The sequence below is a fragment of the Balearica regulorum genome, chromosome 1, assembly GCF_011004875.1.
Source record: "Balearica regulorum gibbericeps isolate bBalReg1 chromosome 1, bBalReg1.pri, whole genome shotgun sequence".
Taxonomy (NCBI): Eukaryota; Metazoa; Chordata; class Aves; order Gruiformes; family Gruidae; genus Balearica; species Balearica regulorum.
This window is the reverse complement of record NC_046184.1, coordinates 119441520-119465057: the sequence shown is the minus strand read 5'-3', so window position 1 is coordinate 119465057 and position 23538 is coordinate 119441520. Positions and strand designations below refer to the sequence as shown.

The 23538-nt window shown below is 38.0% G+C and overlaps 1 protein-coding gene across 1 annotated transcript in view; it reads left to right on the top strand.

Moving 5' to 3' along the window:
- Nucleotides 1-23538, top strand: part of DSCAM (DS cell adhesion molecule) — a 471940-nt gene that overhangs the window by 417056 nt on the left and 31346 nt on the right. The window contains exons 24-29 of the mRNA XM_075772425.1: nucleotides 2056-2154; nucleotides 2748-2936; nucleotides 5316-5606; nucleotides 10770-10946; nucleotides 17205-17235; nucleotides 22912-23027. Of these exons, the coding sequence (XP_075628540.1) occupies nucleotides 2056-2154; nucleotides 2748-2936; nucleotides 5316-5606; nucleotides 10770-10946; nucleotides 17205-17235; nucleotides 22912-23027 (903 nt within the window). The remainder of the gene's footprint in view (nucleotides 1-2055; nucleotides 2155-2747; nucleotides 2937-5315; nucleotides 5607-10769; nucleotides 10947-17204; nucleotides 17236-22911; nucleotides 23028-23538) is intronic.

The window sequence follows — 23538 nt, the reverse complement described above, 5'->3', positions numbered from 1 at the left end:
ATCTTTCACAGCGTAGTGTGTGCAGTCTCTCTCCATGGATACAGCTGAGTCAGTAAGAATAATGGAACAAATCCATCTCATGTAGGGAATTTTCCTTTAGAACATAAATGAACTTTTTTGTTTTCTTCAGCACTATTTAGTGAGGGCAGTAAAATCAACTTCCCTTTGAACTCATTAATAGCCGTAAACCAGCAGCCTCCACATCAGCACTCATTGTTTTGCAATCTGATGACTTGAACGTGAACTGCAGCAGGGAGATTTTCCTGGAGTTTCACTCTGCAGGTAGAGCTACCCCTTAAACATCGGCAAAGCAGGCAATGTCCTCTGGCAGCCGGCTGCTGGACACGACAGAGAATTTCTGTCTTCTGTCCTGTCTTGCTTACGAGCTGGTGTCTGTCAAGCAGTCATTATGGCAGGGAAAGGGCAGCTCTTTCCAGCAGCAGCCACTGACTACCCTCCCTCCCCACGCTTGCAGTGGCAGTGACCGGAGGAGGTGTGACTACCCTGGTGTCTCTCCTCCCTGGCTTTCCATCCCAGCTGTGCCACTGCTTCTCATATCCCTTCCCATGATGGACACTGCCCATGACTCACTCCTTGTTCCTGAGGCAGCAAAGCTCAATTTAGTCTATGTTTCTGAGGAGCTTGGAGTAACCTCTAGTAACACTTGTTCAGAAAATAATCTGACGATCCAGACACAGTGCTGCTATGCGTGACCAGAGCAGTGCAAAGGATTTGAAACAGGAACTTCCCTTTCTTCCTCTTTCAATTTCTGAACCTAGAATTGCAGATGTAAAGCATTTGAGTATTAATGAAGTATTAGTAAATATTTACCCTTCAGGGCTCCAATACTAATTTGATTAGCTCTTTGGAGTTTCGCCTGCCATTCATCTCTGTTTTAGCAAACACTGTCCTCCATGGCCTTACTGTTTTTATGCAATTGTTCTGGTTACCTCACTTGTACAACAGCACTAGCTAAATGATTCAGGCAGAATTCAAAGATGAGCTCTCCAGACTTTAACTAGGATATGATCGTATTGGCTCAGTAGACACCTTTTATACGGTAGATTCATGGTAAATTTGTCAAAGTGAAGAGAAAGTTGGCTACTTTGCCACTTTCTGCCCCTGAGCATTGAGCTCTGGAAACCCAGCCGCTATACACTGGTACAATTTGGGGTCACTTAGGCTGAGCCTAAACTGTCCCAGTTCCTTGTCCCACTTCCAGTTCCAATTCCCTGTCCCAATTTCCAGTCCCAGTTCTCCCTACCCTGGGCGACTTGTTGGGATATAGCATGGCTCCTTCTCTGCCCTTTCATACTGGATTTTTCTCCAAAGGAAACTGGACACTGGGCAGAGGATGGGAGATGATTCCTGCACTCTGTCTGGAGCTGGTCCTGGGAACCAAGAGGTTCTTTTGTCCCACAGCTTAGACCAGCCATATCATTTATAGGGAGCAGCAGAACTGAAGTGTTTCCAAGTTTGTTCAGCCTTTGCTGATAGAGTTGTGTTGTCTTTATACCAATAGCCTCAGTGAAGACATGGTGTGATTTGGAAGAATTATGGATCTGCCTCTGATCACAAATCTAACTATGCTACCTAGTTAGCACTCATACTTGCAGAAACTCTTGTTATGCACTTTTTTTTTTTTACTTTTGCCATAATAGCCTGCAAACACATGCATGAGTGGGGCATCATTTGCAAGTGGACATCTGTTTCCCACCACTAAAAATTCTAAAACAGATATAAAAAATAATGAAAAATAATGGCTGGGTAGTTCATATGCCATTTAGACATATACAGATGACAGATACAAAAAAATCACAGAAAAGCAAGGGTTAAGAACTGAAAGACAAAATTGTGTAGAAAATTAAATATAAAAAATGAGAGCTTGTCTGCTCTTGTCTTAACCAAGGATGTCAGCTAAACAGACACTTTGACAGATGTTATTTGCATTTTTTGCAACTCAAAACAGTTATTTGATAAATGACTGTTAGAAGACATTAAGATCATGTCTAATCATTTGAATCTATTTTCTATTTTTAACTATTTCCCATCTAGTTCCACCAGACCAGCCAAGACTCACTGTATCCAAAACTACATCTTCCTCTATCACTCTTTCCTGGATACCTGGAGACAATGGTGGCAGTTCTATCCGAGGTAATATAATTCAGGTTAATTGCAACTTCTTACTAAATTATCATATGTTGATAGGATTAGTATATAATTATGAATGGCTAAAAAAAAAAAACAAACCCAAAACCAACCCAAAAAAATCCAGAGCAATCTGTATTCCTGTCAGTGCTTAATGTGCACTATCATGGTGATAACAGCTTTCAGTAAATTGCAGTTTCTCTTTGTGGTGGTTTAATCACAGATTTAATCACTTTCTTACAGCGTACCCTCTCAGCTGTTATGACAGTTACTTTCTCTGATTTTCCAGACATGTAATATCTACCCATTCATTTTTGAAGGTCCAGGTTCATCGTCTGGTCTTTGTTGCTGATTGAAGGGAATTTAGAAATGTCTATCCCTTTCTTTTCCCTTTGAAACGATCATAAAAATGGTATTTAAGCTGTTGTAAGGGCAGAAAAATGTATTGTCTGGTATCTTTTAGTCAGAGGAGAGCTGTATGCCTTCCTGTGAACGAGATTTTTCTAGTTTTATTAGGTCTTTAAAATGACTTGTCATATTACCTGCAGAATTTGTGGTTGGTGTCTGGCTTATCATTGACATCTGTGCTTTTTCTCCAGGTTATATTTTGCAGTACTCGGAAGATAACAGTGAGCAGTGGGGTAGTTTTCCCATCAGCCCTAGTGAGAGGTCCTACCGTTTAGAAACACTGAAATGTGGCACTTGGTACAAGTTTACTCTAACTGCTCAGAATGGAGTGGGACCAGGACGCATCAGCGAGATCATTGAGGCCAAAACACTTGGAAAAGGTACGTTGATTTCCATCCCCTTCGCTCACCTAAAACTGTTGCATTCTGCTGTAGATCTTGGTTTGATGAGAAGACAGACTTGGGTATTTCAATATTATTGGGTTTGGAAACATTTCCAATTGTGTCCATGCTGCGACAGAAGAGGCTGTTGCTGCAGGACTTGAAGCACGTACTGGCTGATATTCCTTCCTTGTTTCTCTAATCTTTTTTTTTTAAGTTGGGTTGATGGATATTTGGGAAGGGGATGTCTCCACTATCATAGGCTATAACAATTCCAACTACTGCTGTTGCCATAAGGAAATAGCTTCCTCTCATGTTTTAAAAATCCAAGGGTTTATTTGTCTGGATGTTGAAGGAAGATGGGGAGTATATTTATGTGTAGAGGAAATGGAGCCAATGTCTCATTTCTGCTCCAAGCTGGTATTGCAGGAGCCGTGCAAGTAGCACCCTTTGAACAGGATAATTGTCAAAAATAAAGGAAAAGTTTGCATCAAGCTCTGCAAGACGATACAGCCAACATGTGTGGAATTCTTAGCTAACTTAGTAATGGGTCTCCTAGTCCTGGTTGCTGAGGGTAGTTCCACATTGCAAATATGTGTCAGGATTATGAGCAAATTTTGCAACAGACCTTCTTAAAGAGGCACTTTAGAAAGTCTTACCCCTAAGTCAACAGAGTGGAGTAGCTTTGCATAATGCTCTAAAGATCACCTCACCTTGCATCTCTTCACTAGTTGTAAGAAATACTCTGATTTGGGAGTGGTTTCATAATAAAAATAGTTTATTGTGATAGGTACATTTGCCTTTCTTTATGCTAATCATCACACCTGTGCTGTTGCAAATCTCCCAAGCATCACAGCAAGCTTATATTTCATTTGACACTCAGTGGCATGGGGAAGACCTGTTATGCAGTAGATTGGTATGACTTGCTGAAGCTCAGGAGAGACTGCAGATCAGCTGTGTACGTGCTGAGGTTATCAGTAGTCAGGGAGAGTGATCTGCTGACATTAGAGAAAGGGACATTTAGAGAAGTAGAAGTTGAGTGTTCTGCTTTTCTTTGCATGAAATGTAAGGTTTACACATGCTTCAGATAACATCCAAATGGTTCATGAGAAAGCAGATCTCCCAATCTTTTGAGTTTCTCTAGGACTTGATATACATGCCTGGAAACTACCTGTAACATTTACAGGCTGAACAAGATACTGTGTGATTTAGAATGATGAGATCATTCTCATTCATGTGAGACCTCCAGAAGCATCTCTATCTAAAGCTATTGTCAGACCCAGTTGAAAAAGTTCATAATACACAGTAGGAATCACCAGTTTCTTTTAAATTCCTGTAGAATTTAGAAAAGAGAGTACATTTTGGTACATCTTGTCAAGGCACAAGAATGGCAAACAGACTCTCACTGAATAAGTTATCCTTTATCATATAGAATAAAAAAGCACATTATAGATCATTTTTATCACATTAGGTGTAACTTCCAATAGTAAAAATATTGTGTTTCTCCTAAGAAACTAGCAATAATACTTTTAAGTGGTCTACAGTAATATTTAACATAAATAACATTTGTTGGTGACCTGTCTTGTCTGCCTATTGTCATTATTTCAGTTCTGCTGTGCCTTTTTTACTGTCATTACTCCTGTATTATGTGGAACTGCCAAAAAAACTTTAATGTATATATCAACAGAAACTAACATTTGATCCCAAAGCAGGGCAAGTAAATAGAAATGTCATGCTCTTTCTGAATGGAAACATCTTAACTCAGAAACACAAATTTCAAAGTATATATTATTTTCAAATATATCATGTGCAATGTCAACATATTAATATTTTTAAAAATTTGATTTTTACTTGTAAGTTCTTCAAAACTGTCATTTTCCACAAATGAAAGCCTCTGTACTCTCAAACAAAATTGTGTTCAATTCCACTTCAAAAGAAGACTAGAAAGAAGACTAGAGCACCAGTGGACAATCTTCAAGTGTATTTATCTTCTATGGTATTTCTACATGATTCTCTGAACTCTTTTCTTTTTTGCATAGCAGTGAGTAGGTGTGTTTACTGTTATGAAGTATCTGCACTAGATTTACAAGTTGACTTATGCCTATCCGTGCAAACCAGCAAGTCAGGTCCATGCAGAGATGTATGGATATTTTTTTCACATATGGATTTGAAAATCTAGGTTTTAAGTTTGGTACAAAGTGTGAAAAATACATTTGGGGTGCTGGGGGGGCCAGGGGGGGAAGGAAGATGAATATATAGACATTGAGTTTAAGATGAGGTTAGGATTGTCCTAGAAATTATTCTCTTAGTTTTATATTTTTGAGAGTGCTATATCTGTAATACTTAAACATTTCACTTAAAATATATCATTGCTTCTAGAGCCACAGTTTTCAAAGGAACAAGAGCTCTTTGCTAGTATTAACACCACAAGAGTGAGGCTGAACCTGATAGGCTGGAATGATGGTGGGTGCCCCATCACCTCTTTCACCCTGGAGTATCGGCCGTTTGGGACAACAGTCTGGACAACCGCTCAGCGGACATCCCTGTCAAAGTCCTACATACTATATGACCTCCAGGAGGCAACCTGGTATGAACTGCAAATGAGAGTGTGCAACAGCGCTGGCTGTGCAGAGAAACAAGCCAAATTTGCAACACTCAATTACGATGGCAGTAAGTATATCTTTTTATTTACATGTCTGAGATACTGCTTTTACTCTAGTTTCTTATGTTGGTTTTTTTTTGCTTGTCTTTCTTTTTTTCCCTCATAACCCCCTTTTTGAATCTGCTAGCCATGCTGACAGAGGGGTAACAGTCTCAAAGATGTAAAATGCCTGCTGATTTCATGACAATAGCCTGCCAGGCAGAAAAGAAGAATTTTTATTTGTCCTCACTGAGGAAAAGCTCCAGCACCAAAGTCAATCAACCATGAAACACGTAACCATAGGACACTAGGTGTCATTAGTTCCAGTGATCACAGAAGCAGTTGCTAGTATTTCATGCATCTCTTCCATGAAATTTTTGTCTTCCAAAGAATTGGTTCCTGCAGCCATTCATGGCGGTGACTGGCCTTGTTGCTATTCCATGCAATGTCCTTGCGACACAGCTCAAAACCCATTATGTGACACAACGGAGCTGCTAACTAGCTTGTCTTCCAGGAAAGCCTCCGGACAACATCCTCCAAGGGCAAAGCAATGACAATGCTATTATGACTATTTACAGACAGGGGAAAGTGAAACTAATGGCCGTGACCGATGGCTCTGTCGTGCCCGCCAGCAGAGCACAGGGGATGAAGGAATTGTTGCATCCTGCCCTTCTCTCAAGGGTTACTGTCCATCCTTCAAAAGCCAGAACATGAGGGCAAGAGCAAACATGCCAATTTGTCAGTTACTCCAGCTCATATCCTGGCATATTTATTGAAAGTGATGGTGGCACATGTGTGCTTCTGCTGAGTCTATAGTGGGAAACGGCTGTATTTCTGGCAAAAAGGCAATACAGATGGCTCCAGATGGAAATATCTCGAATTGCTCTAGTGTGAATTGCCAGAGCTTTTCTGGAGACATCCAGTGTAAAATGTTGTTGTGTTGCCAGGAATATCGTGCTGTATTGTGCAACCACTTGGTGACATCTGTACTGGTAGATTAAACAGCAGGACTAGTGAGCAAGTTCGAACAAGAACTGATAATTTCCCAGCAACAGCACTGAATTGTTAATTGTTCATAACTCTGCGTTGGTATCATATCTCCCTGCCACAGTTTTGTCCCACTCAAACCAGAACTCTCCAGGACAGTACACATGTAAGGTGCAGGGAAGAGCAAGCAACAGGGGCCATTCCCAGTCAGAAGTATGGGATATGAATCAGGCATCTTACACATCCTCTAATACTAGTCCAGTCTTTGCACTAGGTACTTACAAGTTGCAGATAATTAACAACACATGCTGTCATGGCTCATCCTTTTGCAAATAGCACATCCTCTGATGTTTTTCTCTGAAAATGTCATTTTTGTAAGCTGCCTCATAGTCCTCACATTATTTCAGACACTCTAGAAAATTAAGAGAAAGATTTCATCTCAGCACTTTGGAAACCAAGATCCAAGTAGTTATACAAATACTGCCAGATCTTGCCAGGTAGGCTTAGGACCTGTTTTACTGAGTGGTATAGAGGTTGTCAGTAATGACTGTATCAAGTATTATGAGTTAATTTCTTGCCACTTTACTTAGCTTATCCTCTTTTCTTTCCAGTATCTTTTTACAGGCAGTATCCAACTTTCAGTGATCTTTTTTTACATCCACAATTATTGTCACATATATATGACTGGGGCAAACCGTCTTAAGCCATACCTTAAAATGAGATTATATGAAGATGCAAGTCCAGAGCCTTAAACTCCCACTGATAGCAGTGAAATCAAATGTATGCTTACAATGTACTGATCTGAAATCTTGTCAGACTCTGCTTTTTGGTTAGGTGGTGATATTTACCTTGGTTTCACATACTGTGACCTGCACGCCATTTGATTTTATGTGTTGCTCTGACAACTTTAAAAGTGAGAAAATAAAACAATAAAAATATCTGTAGCATTAAATTTCCTGGGACACTCCTTCTGGTCAGCTAGAAAATTTCTCATTTACAGCATTGATGGTTTTGTTTGTCAAGCATGCTTTGCCAGACCTATATTGTGCCTTAGAGAGGCAGCATGATGTCAAATACTGACCACAAGGTTGAGAGAGGAAAACATGGCTGGAAAAGGAAATTTCAATTTTCAAATTTCCTTAATTTGTTATATTTGATGCAGAACTAAAATGATGATAAGATGAAGATGATGATGATGATGATTATCATTAATGAAAATTAAGATAGTCTGTTCTTACATAAGGGATTTCATCAAGGAACTGTTTCAGTGTTTCTACAGCAAAATTTGTCCCTACAGAGTCCCAGGTCCCCATTCATTTGTTCCTTGGTAAGCTGCGTAGGCTTAAGGCACTTCAGAGTTGGAAAATAGTGTCTGATTAGAAATCAGCATTTTCTTTCAATACTTCATGCAGAAATTTTTGCTTTCATAGATAGTGAATTTTTCATTTACAGAAAGCATGCCAGTGGAAATTTTTGGCCAGTTCTGCTTTTGAGTGTCAACCCTACCTCTACCATTGGTTTGTCTTGTGATGTGAGATTAATGCCTTCCAGCTTCTAGGGGTCACAGTCACCCTTAGGATAAAACAAATACAAGGATAGTACTTTGAAGATTAGATAATACATATATGAAAGTTCTAGCATACCAAATGCTAAGAACAAGCTTAGGAGCTTTAGCAGTCTTACGATAAAGCCTTTGTAAACTTTGTAGAAATCCTTGAGTTACGTGGTCATTTTGTTTGGACTGCAGTAGCTGAGTTATCTGTGATAGAGATCCTGAGAAATATCATGGCTAAATATGCTTTACCTTAAATCTCTTCATGGTGAATTAGGTCAAAAGGTTAATGACAGATCTACGTGCAACCTTTTGCTTTCCATTCATAGATATTTCAGTTAACCATTTTCAGCTTACAGATTTTATGACCTTCCTGCCCCTTGTTTTTCAGAACATTTACGCTCAATACTTAGGAGATATTTTTAGCAATGTGCAGCTGTAGTGCTGCAAAGGAGCTCCCTGACTCAGAGATCAGCTACTCAGTAGCCTTGACATTAAATCAGATCAGCTTGGTAGCTGCTCTAAACTATGTTAATTGATTCTAACCCACCAGGGGACTTCCTACCTGTTAGGACACAGGAAAACATTTGGTAGTCCTAAAGTCACAAGTTGGGCAATGGTGAATTAACCTGCGGAAAAAAGAAACAACTCCCAATTTGTCTGGGACTTTGTTCTGAGAAAAGCTTTGACTATTCCACTCCTAGCCAACACCTAGAATGACGATGAAAGTTGAAATGGTGTTTTCTCAATGGATAGCAGCTTTAGGTTTTGGTAATTTCTAATACAATTGCTGAATATCCACAAATGGATAATGTGAAGCATATATAAACTTGCAGTATGTTTTGGTGTTTTTTTTTTAAATAAGCTTGTACTGCCTGTATATAGTGTTGTGAGGTTGACACTTTACTTGCAAGAGCTATGGAAAATGATAATCACCTAAACACTCAAGGTTTAACTGAAATTTAGGCCACTCTTAATTTGATTTACATCAAAGTATTAAGGAGAGCAAGACAAAATATTCAGTAAGACAAAATTTTTGGTAATGCTGAAACCAACAGTCCTTAGCCAATGGTCTGTGTGACTTTAGTTCATAGCAAAATTTGGCCCTTTAGTATTTAGGAGTGTTTTGGAGGATTTAGAGACAATTATTAGTATTATCTTCAGGAGCTTGAAGTTCTTTCCATTTCTTCATCTAATCATTATCTTTGCCTTTAGAGTAGTGCAAAAACTGTATCTCAGTTAAGACAAGAGGAAAAAATCCTGCTGTGTATTTATTCTAAGCAATGGAAAATTAGAAAAAGAAGGAAAATTATGGGGAAGAACTGAAATGGAACAGTAGAAAAATACTCAAAATGCAATTGTAAGAAAATAAATTTTCTGAAGTACCTGATATAGGTTTGGATGGTTGTAGCTTTTCTGTTTATCTCCATCCCTTTAGGGAACTACTCTTCTCATTATATGCAACTCAAATAGCTCTTTTGAAAAAACATGGCTTAGAATTCTACATTTTCACTGTGGTTATGGCACTCACATTGTACTCCATCATATCACTTTTTTTTTTTCTTTATACTGTATGGTACATAATGACATATAACTATATCACACAATGCAGCAATTAAAATGTAAAAAAAGATGTACCTGTTTTGCTCTCTCACCCTCCTAACCTTTTGGCAAGTAGGTAACCACTTTTATATTTCAGTATCTGGTTAAAATTGAATAGCTTTCATCGAAAGTCATCACAGTTCACAATACTTGCGTGTTTCTACCCATTTCTAAAAAATCTGCATTTTATAGCCTCATTTATGGTTGCATTCAGCAGTTTAATAGCAATCAGGAAATGAGTGAGAAGCCTTCCATGACTAAACAGTCTTCCAAAGAAAGTGCTGCATTCTTCTCACGTCCTTTAGAAGTAAAGAAAGAAAGAATTGAAAAGTTCAAGTATTATATATCACCAGGAAGCCAGGTATATTCAAAATGCAAATATGTCCCAAAATGAAAAAGTGAGCTGCCTGCTGATGCCAGTAGTTTGTAGATTCATTTCCCTCTCAAAATTTGATTGTTTCTATCCAGTGTTACTCTCCTGTTTTACTGATGAGTATAATGTCAGACACCCTTTAGCAAATTAGCATCAGGTTGGCTATCTGAATTTCACATCAATATCACTGCTGTACCCCTAAGACATGATATAAGAATGTTTCTGTGCAAGGATTCATCCGATGTATGTAGCAAAAAATGAACTTTGTCAAATATGCTCCTTACAAAGAAAAGCCCAGCAGAAAGTATGAATATGTCACAGCAGTGCTACTTTTCCCATAGTAAGGAGTAATATGCATAGGTAATAGTTTTGAGATCTCTTACAGCTTTGTAATGATTTAATTTGACTTAAAATTAATCATAGTATTTGACTGTATAATGGGCATCGATGAATGCACATCTTCTCAATTTCTGGTAATCTATGAGTTTCTGCAGCCAGTACCTTGTTACCAGTGTGACTGATTACATGCGCATGGCCACTACACATCCACCCTGAAGATGACAAATCCTTCTTAATGATGTTCTGCATGCAGCTGAAGCACAAAACATGCCATATTCCCTGAGAACTCAATCTTTTGTCTTCATTAATAGGCATCTAATATCATGACACTGTTTCCAGGTACAATCCCTCCACTCATTAAGTCAGTTGTGCAAAGTGAGGAAGGGCTGGCAACCAACGAAGGGCTAAAGATGCTGGTGACCATTTCCTGTATCTTGGTTGGGGTCTTGCTGCTTTTTGTGATGCTGCTGATCGTGCGGAGGAGGAGGAGGGAGCAGAGACTGAAGAGGCTGCGAGGTAAGATGAGAAATATGGCACTTATTTCTGCATATGCATACTCCCTGAATGTGAAAGTACAAGCGGGGCTGGTGTCATTTTACTGCAATACATAATAGACACAAGGCAACATAGCATATGTGTTTTGTACAGAGATTCCTTCTTTTACATTTGGTAGTAAGTTTCTAAAACAATTACTGTTGTATCCATTGCTATTATTTTGTATGGGGGAAAGGAAAATAATTCTTGTGTATTGGTGTTTGTTTTCTTCCTTTTGTTTTTGTTGTTTGTTTCCCTTGTGAATGGTTTCAATAACCTAATTTTTTTTTTTTTTTTTTTTTTTTGAAGGCTAAAATCAGATATTCTGAAGATGGGGGGATTTCAGTTTTCCAGCAGACACAAACCATGATTCCTGAATTATAAAATGAAAGTAGCTACATGTTAGTAGGCTAGCAAACACAAACAGATATTTTCAGATTTGTTACCACATCTATTTCCCTATGATGTTTTATAACAGAACTATTACAACAACACTTCACTGTTCACTAAGCTTTCATTGTCATTGATCTCTACTTTTCTCTAATCCTTATTCAAATTCAGAAGTTTGCTATGTGAATAAGTTTTGGATCTGTGAATTCATTCAATTCTATCAATCTTCTAGTAAAAACCCCTGGCTGAGATACAGCCAGGTTTTTGACCCTTGCAGCCTGCCACTTCTGCATTTAGCCCTGTAGGTTTTGCACTAGCACACAACCACAGGCCTTATGCTGAAGGTATTTGGGAAAAACTGTTTCATATCATACACTGAATAAATAGTAAAGTGATTTATCATCTGCAAAGATAAGTCTAATCATTTCCAAGAGCTACCAAATTGTTTGGTTATTTGTATTTTAACCAAAATATGATCATGATATATATTAAAACCAGGGCCAACCCTGTGTATTCTATCTGAACTTACTATCTACTCATCTCTCTTTCAGGTCTCATTTTGCCTTTTGTAACAATATTTTGGATGTTTTTGGGAAAAAAAAAAAAAAGACAAAGATAAAGGGCTCTTAGGCATGGGCAAATTTGTAGATCAAAGAGGACAACTAGCCTTATGGTTCATACACAGCTCTGGAAATCAGGGTATATGGATGTTTTAGCTTGTATAATAACTTTTTAATTTGAAATCTTCATTTACCTCTGTGCAGTTTTTTTCATTAAAAAAAGTGGTGGGGTAAGAGTGAAGAAAGTGTTATCTTCTCAGAAATACTGTGGAATTCCATCTAGTAATGAGCAGGATATTTTGAGCTCCTTGGCTCCAGGAAATGATGGCTGTGCACATCCAGTTTTTCATGGTTAATTTACAAGTATTCATAGATTCTTGAGTTACAGTCCCTTAAGGAAGGCTGATGATGACTGGCTAGTATGTCTTTTGCATAACATAAGACTTCTCTGAATTATTTCCTCTCAGAATACAGGAATTCAGAAAAATACCTGATCTTCACTTACACATAGGCAGTGACAAAGAATTCATCAATACTTTTGGTAAAAGTCATCAGTATTTAACTACCATTTTTGTAAAAGTTGCATTTCCCTTCTTACCTGAATTTGTTAAGCTACAGCTTGACATCCCAGTCGTCTGGTCCTGTTATACTTCTGTCTGCTATACAGGGACTGAAGTTCTTTTTCGATTCATATTTTCAATCTCTGAGGATATTCCTTTTACATGGTGGTAACCAAGTAATTTCTTATTGTTTTCATTGGTAAATCAAGTAGACGAATCTTCTTTGATTTTTCTCTGTAGTTTTCCCATCATTTATTAATTTCAAGGCTTTTATCTGATCCCTTTGCAATCTCTAGGTAGCTTTCCTCATCTGTGTACGCTAGAAATCCACACAGTATTCCAGCAACAGACATATCAGCATCAGATAGAGAGGTAACAGCCTTTCTTCTTTCCCTTTATAGTCTCCTCTCTATATCTGCAAGGATCACCTTTTTGGGTACAACATTATTTTAAAAGTTTGCATTTATCATCTTATCCGTTGACATCATCTGACAATTCTCTGATCACAGTGCAACAGGATAACATTCTCCATTGTATAGCTATGGCTTGTATTCTTGATATATGACCTTATGCTAATACAGGTACATTGCTAACTTGTGGCCAGCCTACCTGACGATCCAGATTGTTATGCCTTAGTGACCTGGCATTTTCATTACATTTTAGCTACCTAATTCTTGTGTCATTTTAAAACTTTTACCAGATATTATTTCATTTACTCCAGACCACCAATAAAAGTACAACTGGTGTGATGTCCCATGGTACATGATGAAAAGAAATACTAAACAATGATTCTCTTCTTGAAATTGTATTTTGTAAAATGGCTGCTGTGATAATTTTTTGCATCATGCTACTTTGTTATTAAAATATTTTGAAGTACCAAAACTTTGCTCTAGAGAAATATGAATACAATACTTTAATGTTATTTAATCGTGTCTCAGTGAGAGTTTTTTCAATGATGTCATCAATTCTCAGTTAAATTTTAATCTCATTTTAAAAAAAATCAACTTTCTTTGACATGGCTGATTGATCACAAGCCTATGCCGATTGGCCTCAATTATTCTTTCTCCTTTAATTCATTTCATCAAGCTTCATTCCATTTTTTTCATCATATTGCTCATTGCCAAGGTCCGATTGATGGGAGTTCAGTAAGTTAGACTTTTTTTGTTCATTCTTTTTGAGGACTGATCCCGTGTTAGCCATTTTCTACTCTTCTGGAGGTTACTCCATGTTCTAAAAGGCTTACTGACAATCAGCATTCCTGTTCCAGAGAACTCCTTACTAAGTTCTCTAAAAAAATCCTGTGTGCAAGTTTTTCTGATCTCCTAATCAAAACAAATGTTTTGCTGTAGTAGTTCTTGTGATCAACTTTGATCTGAACTAGTTTTGAAGTTGATATCCTGTCTTTATCCCTCGATATGTATTACCTGGTGTGGTTTCTTTGAGGCACAGGACTCATTTTTCCTATATCACGACTCCACCATTGACTTTCCTCTAGTCTACATCAGAAATAATAGTTTCCACAGTGGGACCTTCTAAAAGGATTTACACAAGTTACAAATCTAATTCTTGCTTTTGTGGCTCCAGGGGATGTGTTTTCTTTGAACCTGCTTGACAAAGAGGAGTGGGAATGGCAGATTTATTTGCAGTACATTCTGCACGCAAACATTTGTATCTGTGCTTATAGACAATGGGTTTGTGGTTCCAGTTTCCGTGGGGTAAAATGTAGCATACCAACAGCAGTCTCTCCATTCTTAATCCTTTTATTCCTGGTTTTAGCATGTAGTGATAGGTGAATCTTTGTCTTCCTCCTGTGTCACACCCAGTGTGATTTATTTCTCCAGGAGTACTCTGTATATAAAGAAAGCATAGCTCTCAGCAAAGCCCTGATTTTTCCCCAGTTTAGTAGTTCCACAGGTCGGATCAGGTCTGCCCTAGCAAATGGAAGTGGGTGCTGTCGCTGGGTCGGTGCCTGTCCGCACAGTCACGCGTCAAACCCACGGTGAGGAGCAGTTTGTCTTTTTCACCAAGGCATGGGGTGATGCTTGGCTGAAGCGGGAGATCTTCCCCTTCACTCTGTCGTTTGTGGCCTACCCGAGTCCTGCTTCCTCCACCTGAAAACTGAGAGATAGGACACTGGCAGGGTTACTGACTCATTTGATGCAGTATTCTGAATTTACTGATCAAAAGTGTAATGTGGGAAATACACATTACAGTCTGTAGTCTATACTCATTCGTTTGTGTAACTAGCATTTCTCCTGTATCTGGTGTTTTGGACACACTGTTATCCTATTCAGTTACTTCTAGGCTTCTGGGTTTTGCTTTGACAGATACATAAGATCCCTTATCTTCTTGGGACATTTGTTTGGTCGAGTCCTACACTAGCTTGTGTGCCCAATACAGCCATCATTAACTACAGTAATGCTGATGACCATTGTAACAGTCTGCTTGAATAATTAGTACATTTAAACCCTGCTGATGGAGTTACGTTTTTTTCTGCAGTACTTCCTTGTTCGGCTTTTGACATGTAGCATGATCTTGCATGATGCCTCACGTTATTTTTGATTGAAGATGCACAATCTCCTTTGCATTTCTTTGACCAAGAATGCATATATGTTAACGAGCATTTGAATATGTGCCGCATACATTTATTGTTCAGAACATCATGTTTTTTCCAGATGCAGCATGGAATACAGCTATATGCTATGCGGCACCTAAGAACATGCGAGGGAGGTTGTTTGTCAGTTAATCCTGGTAAACAAATTTAAAAAACAAAGTAAATGACATTGGGCCAAGCAACCTTCAACTTTTTCCCTTCAACTTTTCTTGAATCATGAATAACTTGCACAAGTATTGATAGTCTTGCTTAAAGAGGCAGCAATTGCTTCATAAAAGCTGCTAGTTGAATGAAAACAGTATTTGCATATTAAATCACCCTTACTGTGTGTGCCAGAGGAAGAATGTGTGCATAGTCTCTTCATGATTCTAGTACTGCTAGAATAAAAAGCATCATAAAGTTTGCTTAAAAAAACCAACATGGCTGCTGCTTCTTTTTTTTTTTTTTAATTTAATTTTTTTTTTTTATTATTCCTCAAAAGAACTGAGTCCCTTCCTGGGTCCTAAGAAGTCAGTAGCAAAACTATCTCTGACATGATTTGGGAGCAGCAGCAGCGGTAGTTTGGTTTATGACTGATGATAAAGACATTGTCATCTTCTATATAGTAGCACTTATAAGAGTGTTAACAGCAAAAGGCAATCCCCAAACAAAGTGAAAGTGCCTAAATGCAGCACTGTTTGGATTAGATGGGACATCTCAAGTGAAGAGTCCTTCCTTCTTCCAGGAATCTGCCATGTGAGGAATAAAGCTTAAGACAGGCAAGCTGCCACAGTGTCAGAGAAATAGAATGTAGAAAGTGGATGGAAGGGGTTTTGTTGAGGTTTTTTTATGAATAAAAAGAGCCCTTTGTCCATTCCTTTTAAAAAATGAATACAAATGTAGCCAGAGCAATGCAGTAAGATAGTGATTTGTTTCTGCCTGAATCCTCTGAATTTTAAAGGCAGGATATTTAATAGGATCACAAACAAGGAAATTGTTGTAGGTGTAGGAGATTCAAGAGGTGATTAAGGAATGAAAAAGGTGAGATGGAGAAAACAAAGGCAAGTTCAGTAAATGTCTTGGCAGGTTCTGGTAAATTATAAGCAGCAGATAAAAGAAGAAATTTAAAGTTTCACATAATAGGAGAGTTGCTTGAAGACTTAGAACTTGGAATTGTTTTCTTCTCAGATTTGGCTTCACTTGGTTGAAGAAAAGTCTGCTTTGTTGTTGTGTGATACACCTAAGGACACTGGAGTCAGCATTTTTAAGTGAGTTTGTTTAGTGGAAGACTGCAAGAGTAAAAAGCACAGCTGTCTATTTTTGCTGAATAATACCACAGAAATTATTATATTATGTTGATAAAGTTTTACAGAAAGCTACCTGAAGAACACTGGGTAAATCAACGTTCAGCTCTGTCTTCTGATCTGATAGGTACCAGAATAATTATATCCCCAAAGGATTTTATGCTAATAACAACAGCAATGACAACAACAGGAGGAATATTTCTCCTTCAGCAGCACCTCATTTTGCAGGGCTGATCCATGTGGGAATAAGCCACCTCCTGTATTGTGTATAGACTGTCCTCTGAAGACCCAGTAGTAGTTCTGAATTATTGTTAGTGGAAAAGCATTTATATTTGAGAGCAACCAAACAAATTGACTCCTTGGAGACCTCCCTTGCTCAGACCTCCATGCAGTCAGGTTTGGTTTGGAAATGGCAACTGCTCATCCAGCTTGGGTTTGGCTCCTGCCCAGAGAGGGATGTCAACACTTCTGTCTTCTTGCATTTCTTCCTTCCTCACTTGTTCACTTGCTAACCGTGGCCCGAAGGAACACAGTACCCCATTATTTGTTAAACTGTTCCTAAGTCTAATAAGTTTCTGTAGTTTTATCTAGTTAAACCAATGGTAGCTTTTAGTTCTCCAAGCATCTGTGGCACTACTAAGGAACTAAACAGGACTGTCTGGGACAGAAATGCAGTTTCAGCAAAAGTAGGGACTTTTAGAGATTATTTTATTCTTGCCACTGATCTGAGAAACAACAGTGGTCTTACACATGGCTGATTCAAATCACTTCCTTATAATCCATCCACCAAATAGATTTTCATTTGTGATGACATTTCTTCTGTTTTCTTCTAGATGCAAAGAGTTTGGCTGAAATGCTTATGAGGTAAGAATAGGTTTAATGTTTTTAAATTGAAAAATGTCTGTCAACTATGACATCATGTTTAAAAATTATTATAGGGACAAATGGAGAAATAAACCTTCTATTCCTAAATCCTTTTTCAAATCACACCATTTGACTGTTAAGAACTAGGACACCTTGTTGGTTAGAAATGGAAGAAAAAAGACAATTTGTGGACAGCATCTGTGGGGGAACGCAATGGTAAAAAACTGAGAACTCTAGTGTTAGTAGATTAAATTATAGAAGCTATGTAGGTCCATTTGGACATTTTTCCTATTCAGAAAAATGTTTTTCCTATGCATTTTCATAATATGTACCAAAGTAATTGCTCTACAGAGATCATCTGATTGAAAGCAGTAAGTGCCTGGATGCGAGTATCTCTAGACTTTACAGTTATATTTATGTAATTCACTATTGCTAGCTGCTTATACCCGATGGTATAGAAGAACAGGTAAATCCATTTATTATTTTTCAGTTCTGTTCCATCAGCTCAGCATCAAGAAATCTAATTCAGTTGTTGAATTGCAACAGAATGACTATCCTGGCACCACAATTCTTTCAAAGATGGAAATTTCATATCTTCAATGTTTATTGTTTTGTCTGGGGAAAATATTGAACTTTAAAACTGCTGCATATATTTGAAAATGGGATAACCAAGGGATTATGTTTAAGTTCAAATGAGTTCTGGTTTGCTAGAAAATCTTTTTATTTTTAAGCAACAAATTTGAGAATGTCATATATATTTTACCAAATGAACTGTAGTCTAAACTTCCTCACCCGTGATAAACTTCACCAGCTATTGTGAGAATATACTTACCAAAGACATGGTGACAGATGGTTTTAGTGTAAGCTCAGGTCTATGCCATCAGTCTGCAAATACATCTGAATAGTCCCACTGACGTTAACAAGACTGGTCATGCAGGTCAGGTCATACCCTTCCTATCTGCCAGTTAGAAATCTGTGCTAGCAGCAGATTGCAGGTTTAAGCAACTTCAGGAAGATATGCTCTGATATTTTTTACTGTCACAGAAAACAACACAGATTAGTATATGCAGCAAGTCTGTTCCCTAAAGAAACCCAGCTGAAACAGATTGGCTGAAACTCCTGGATGAAGATATTCAGTCCCAGTGACAACCACACATAACACCTCTGCAAAACTGGTAAACCTCGGCCTTAACCCTGGTTAGCTTCACTAGTCTTCTTGCTGCCTCTGCAAGGCCATTTCAGTCTCACTCCTCTGACGCTTAGAAAACTTTATCAAATGCCAACATAACTGCCCAGTTTTCACCCATTTTTTCCTGTGCTCATGTCAACCTTCAAATTAAAGAGCTTATTTTGCCCTCCCCACCTGATGAACTCAGAGAGTAGTCAGGTCCCTCTCCAGCCTTTAGTTCAGAGCTGTTTTTCTAGGTAACTCATTTGTCAACTTTTATTTTTATTTTTCCTTTCACCAGCATTGAAAAACGATAATCAAGTCAGTTTCTCCCATCTCAATTATTAACAAATAATCTTTGTTTTATTAAATAGTCATGTTTTATATTTCTCTTCTGAAAGTGTGAACAAAGGCAAATGACTATTAAAACGGGACTTTAGAAGTAGTAGGGGAAATAGGCCTACATTTGCGGATGTGTCATAACTTGGAGATCTCAAAGTGATGCTGTTTTGGGGAGCCTGCTTTCTACAGGCTGAATGTTCTGTCATTTTGATAAATCTGTGAAATACCTCCAACCGAAACCTGAGCTGCCCACCATTGCTAGATGTTCCTGAAGATGTAGCTTGTTAATAATCAAAGGATAATAAGCCCTCTCTAAAGCCATTGTCACATTTTATAAAGCTCCTGATATTTTACATCTTTTAGATGGGTTGTGCCTTGCTGTTTAAGTATTGGACAGAGAGCAGAAAAGATGATTCCCTGCTTGGTAGGAAGGTGTGAGGGATGGAGAAAGCTTTGTGTATCTTTCCCTTTGAAGAGATTTTTATGAGCATGTGTAAAGAGGATTAAGAATGGAGCTTTAGTCTTTGCTTTGAAAGTCACTGGCTTTGGCTGTGTAAGTCAAATGTCTGGGGAGTAGGATAAGCCCCAGAAGTTAGCAGTTTAACAGGAGCTGCCCAACTTCTTGCTGATACCTTAAACTCGCAAATAAAAATCCCTGCTGCTGTACAATTACAGCTTTTTAATGTTTCTTTTGGGTGAAAGCATCGGTCTAGCCAACTTCTTTGTAACAGTTCACTGTGAATCAGTATAACAATTGACTGAGTTTTCTAATTTTAAACACAAGGTGAGGAATCTTTTCTCCCCAAATACTCCTCTGTCAGGCTGATTACTTACAAGATTTAGTTTTCCATATGTTTTCACAACAACTATCTTAGGCATCAGGAAACTGTGAGGTGGCCTGAGTCTCTGCCAAGGACCCGGAATGACTCTGGGTTTACAGAGCACCATATTTAATCCCTTTACATAACTAGCTTGATAGGTTTAACTCTCTCCTGTGCATACAGATATTTTCAGTCACTCAAGTAAGTATGTTTTTATTAAAGATCCAGAAAGATTATTTAAAAGGTAGTATTCTTTTAACTGTGCACACTCTTTCAATATACCTTATACATTGTACTTCCTCTGGAAAAAGGCCCATTTATCCACAGGCTATACAAAAAAGCTGTACTCAGTCAGACCCAAAGGCCCACGTACCCAAGTATCTGTCTTTCATAGTGGCCAAAACCAAACACCATGGCAGAGTAAAAGGCTACAGCAAATGTCTCGTTTCCCAGACAGGCTCCGAGTCTCTAACAGTTTGGAGCTCAGAGATTCACTGAACTGGAGGGAATGAATTGTGTTATACGCAGATCCTTACAAGGTATGATAGGTAAAGAATAGCCATAGCACATGTTTAAGTTTGGGAATTTTGTATCTGTGGGTAGGAAAATATAGGTAGATATGTTTCCTCCCTTTAAAGAATTAATCATTGGATTCCTCATCCTCCACACTATTATCATACTTTGATGCCTCAGTTTTCCTAGGTTAGAAAACACTTGGGCACCAAAAATTGCAATCCTAAAAATCTTTGCCTTGCTGCCAAGTCCTAGAGGCACTTAATTGCTGTTGGCACTTTAGGTTTTTATAACCTGAAAGTTGAGTTATTGTGGTCTGCAGAAAATAATTCAAAATTCCTTGAGCCTGAAAGAGAGAGCATGCTAATCGGCAGCAACTCTCTTGCTACTGCCAATTGCCTGTTCTGTATTTGGACACTTCATGTCACCATGCTGCTGTATACAGGAGAATTAATTAAACCACTAAGGATGAGGAGAGAGATCACACAAAACAAGACATAACTCTCAAGCATAGTAGGGAATTTTCCTGAATATAGAGAGGCCTGTGTTCCAGTTCTAGCTTGAAGGACCTTCCACGTATTTTGCATAAAGCTATCCCTGGAGCCAAGAATAGGATTCAGAAGTCTCTCTTGATAGGTGAGCAATATAATTGCAAACCTGGGGAAGTGTCCTCCTGCTCCCTGTGGTCCAAACAATACTTGCTGTGCGGTTGAGTACTTTGTAATAGTAGGAATATAGAACATTCGTTCTGCAGAAAAGCTTCTAGCTCTCACTGGGATTCTGAGGTCTGCATTCTCTGAGGAATATGTCTGATTTGATGCCTTTGTTTCCTGCATCCCTGGTGAACGGAGGAGGGGTGCAATGATGCATTTATTAGACTCCATTATGTATTGCACAGATTCTACATGTATCTGATTGTATGTGTCCTAGAATTATTGGATTATTGATTATTAATAGAAATTTGACCTCAGAAATTCAGTTTCCTACTTGATCACAGGTTTGCTCTATACTCTTGGACAAGTCCAAAGTAGTCCAACTTTTCAAGGTCATGTATTCAAGCATATTTGGCATGCAGATAATATATTAGTCTCTGATTCTCTTAACATTTCAGCAACTTGAGTGGAAACCAATAGGAAAGTGGCATCTAATCCATGCAGAGACTTTGCAGAGACTTCAAGAACATCACTGTGGAATTTATCTGCATTTTAGGATCCTAAATGTCTTTGAAACTTTATGTGCTTAATAAGACACTGTGACTACTATTCTCCACTGATTATATACGGAGAAAAGCAGCCCTTGGTTAGTTGTCCTGATATTTTGCTTCCATAATGATTAAATGAGGCACCAGCTGTAGGCTGTCTGAATGCATTTCAGCTATCCATCTGTACATGGTGGCAACAGTACCACCTAAGCACCCAGATAAAGACAGAGACAGTAAGGTTTGAGATACCTAGATAGTATTAATACTGGGGACCACCAGAACAGGGAAAGCCATAAGGTGAGAATCAGCCAGAGAGGTGTACCTGTGTGCCTTGTGAATCTCACTCTTGGATTTGGAACAGAATTACTGAGCATGTGACAAGGAAATTCCTCCTAAAAAGGACTTTAGGAGAACCTCCAAACCTGCAATAGCTAGGTCTTGCTCACATGGAGACACAGTAGGAAGGTAAGGCACATTGTCTAGAGGTGTGGGCTCTTCACACATGCATTAGCTCCTATGTAGAGGCCCTCACGTGAGGAAGTGAGCTTATCATCCAGCAGTTTAATAGTCCTCTGCTGATGCCATTAACAACAATAATTCATTGCCAAAGGAGAATTAAACCAAGTGATCTACAGATATTTTACACTAGAAAATGACCCTCCACTTGGATTTTAAAGCTCTCTGAAGTGTGAGCACTTGGATCACACTACTGGCTGATTTATCTTACCTTTTCTCAGCCTCTCTGGCATAAAAAAAGTATTTGCAAATATTTCCTCTCCTCCAAAGAGTAATTATATCTAAAAGGGCAAGAAGTTTCTGGGGTTTTAGTGCAGTCTGAAGGTTTCTTGGTGCAAGCTGTGTAGCAGAAATGATTGTAGCACTCAGTTTTACTATCCATTTTCATTTGCTTTTGGTAGACAGCTCATTTAAAAAGTCATTTTCTGGTACACAAACTTCAAAATGAAATTGTTTCAATTTGCATGATGATAGAATAATTGTTTTATATTCTTTTTTAGAATATTGCATCTATCAATTAGAAATAATCCATTAATGTAAACAACATTTGCAGTTTTAGTCTTAGAACATCAATAAGACTAAAACCTTTATTTATTTTATGCAATTTATTAATGGAATCCCTAGTTATTAATTTGCTTTTTCATTTATCAATTCTAGTGATATTTGGAATTTATGTAATGAAAAATAATGAAAAGTTAAAAAAATAATTAGAAATTACTCAAGACATCATTTTCCTACCAACCTGTTTGATCAGCTGTGTGTTTCTTTACTCATATTCATGAGGTATGAAAGAAAAGGTCCATCTTGCAAAGTGTTTTTACTAATTTCATTATATGACAACACTTGAAGAAAACTACATGAAATTTTCAGGAGATCCCTGCTGATAAATAGTAGACCAAATCCCTCAACACTGCATTCATCTAACTGCTTCTCATGTACAATAAATGAACACTATGCACTTGTTCTGAAGAGGGGGAAAATAAGACGTATGGGTATTTTGCTGAGTATGGTTATATTATTTTTTGTTTGAGCTGGACAGATTTAAAATAGGAAGTTTGCAAGTATTTTTTCATTTAGGCTGAATGTTAATTGGTTCGCTTCTCTTTTGTTTTTAGCAAGAACACCAGGACATCAGATACACTTAATAAGCAGCAGCAAACACTGAGGATGCACATAGACATTCCCAGAGCACAGCTTCTGATTGAGGAGAGAGACACAATGGAGACTATTGGTAAACTCTTGTTGAGCTTGTTTTCACTGGTTAATGTCACAGGCACTTTATGTGGACTTCCTTTACCCCACACCTTTTCCCCACTGCACACAGCAAGAAAAAAAGAGCTACAAGTACTTTGTCACATTTGAAAACTCAACTGGGTTTTTTTTTCCCTCACTTTGAATAATTTTCCACTTAAGTAATCTCAGTATAGTATTTAAAATAATGCAGGACATTAGGAAAATTAAGCTGGTGGAAAGAGCCGCTTGAAGAAAATGTAAATAAAGACTGGCAGTTTTATGATTTTCATTTTGATTTCTCTTTTGGCTTTGACTAGACAGTTGGATCACTGGCATTAGTTACAAGGAAAATGAAATTCTGAAACTACAATATCAGTATTTAAAGATTAGCAACAGCCAGCTTCTAAAACTTACATGTTGCATATTGTATCCACCTGTTCATAGCAAATGATATTTCAACATTTTGATCAGTTTTCAGCTTTTGTGTATCTACACAAAATTCAAATCTA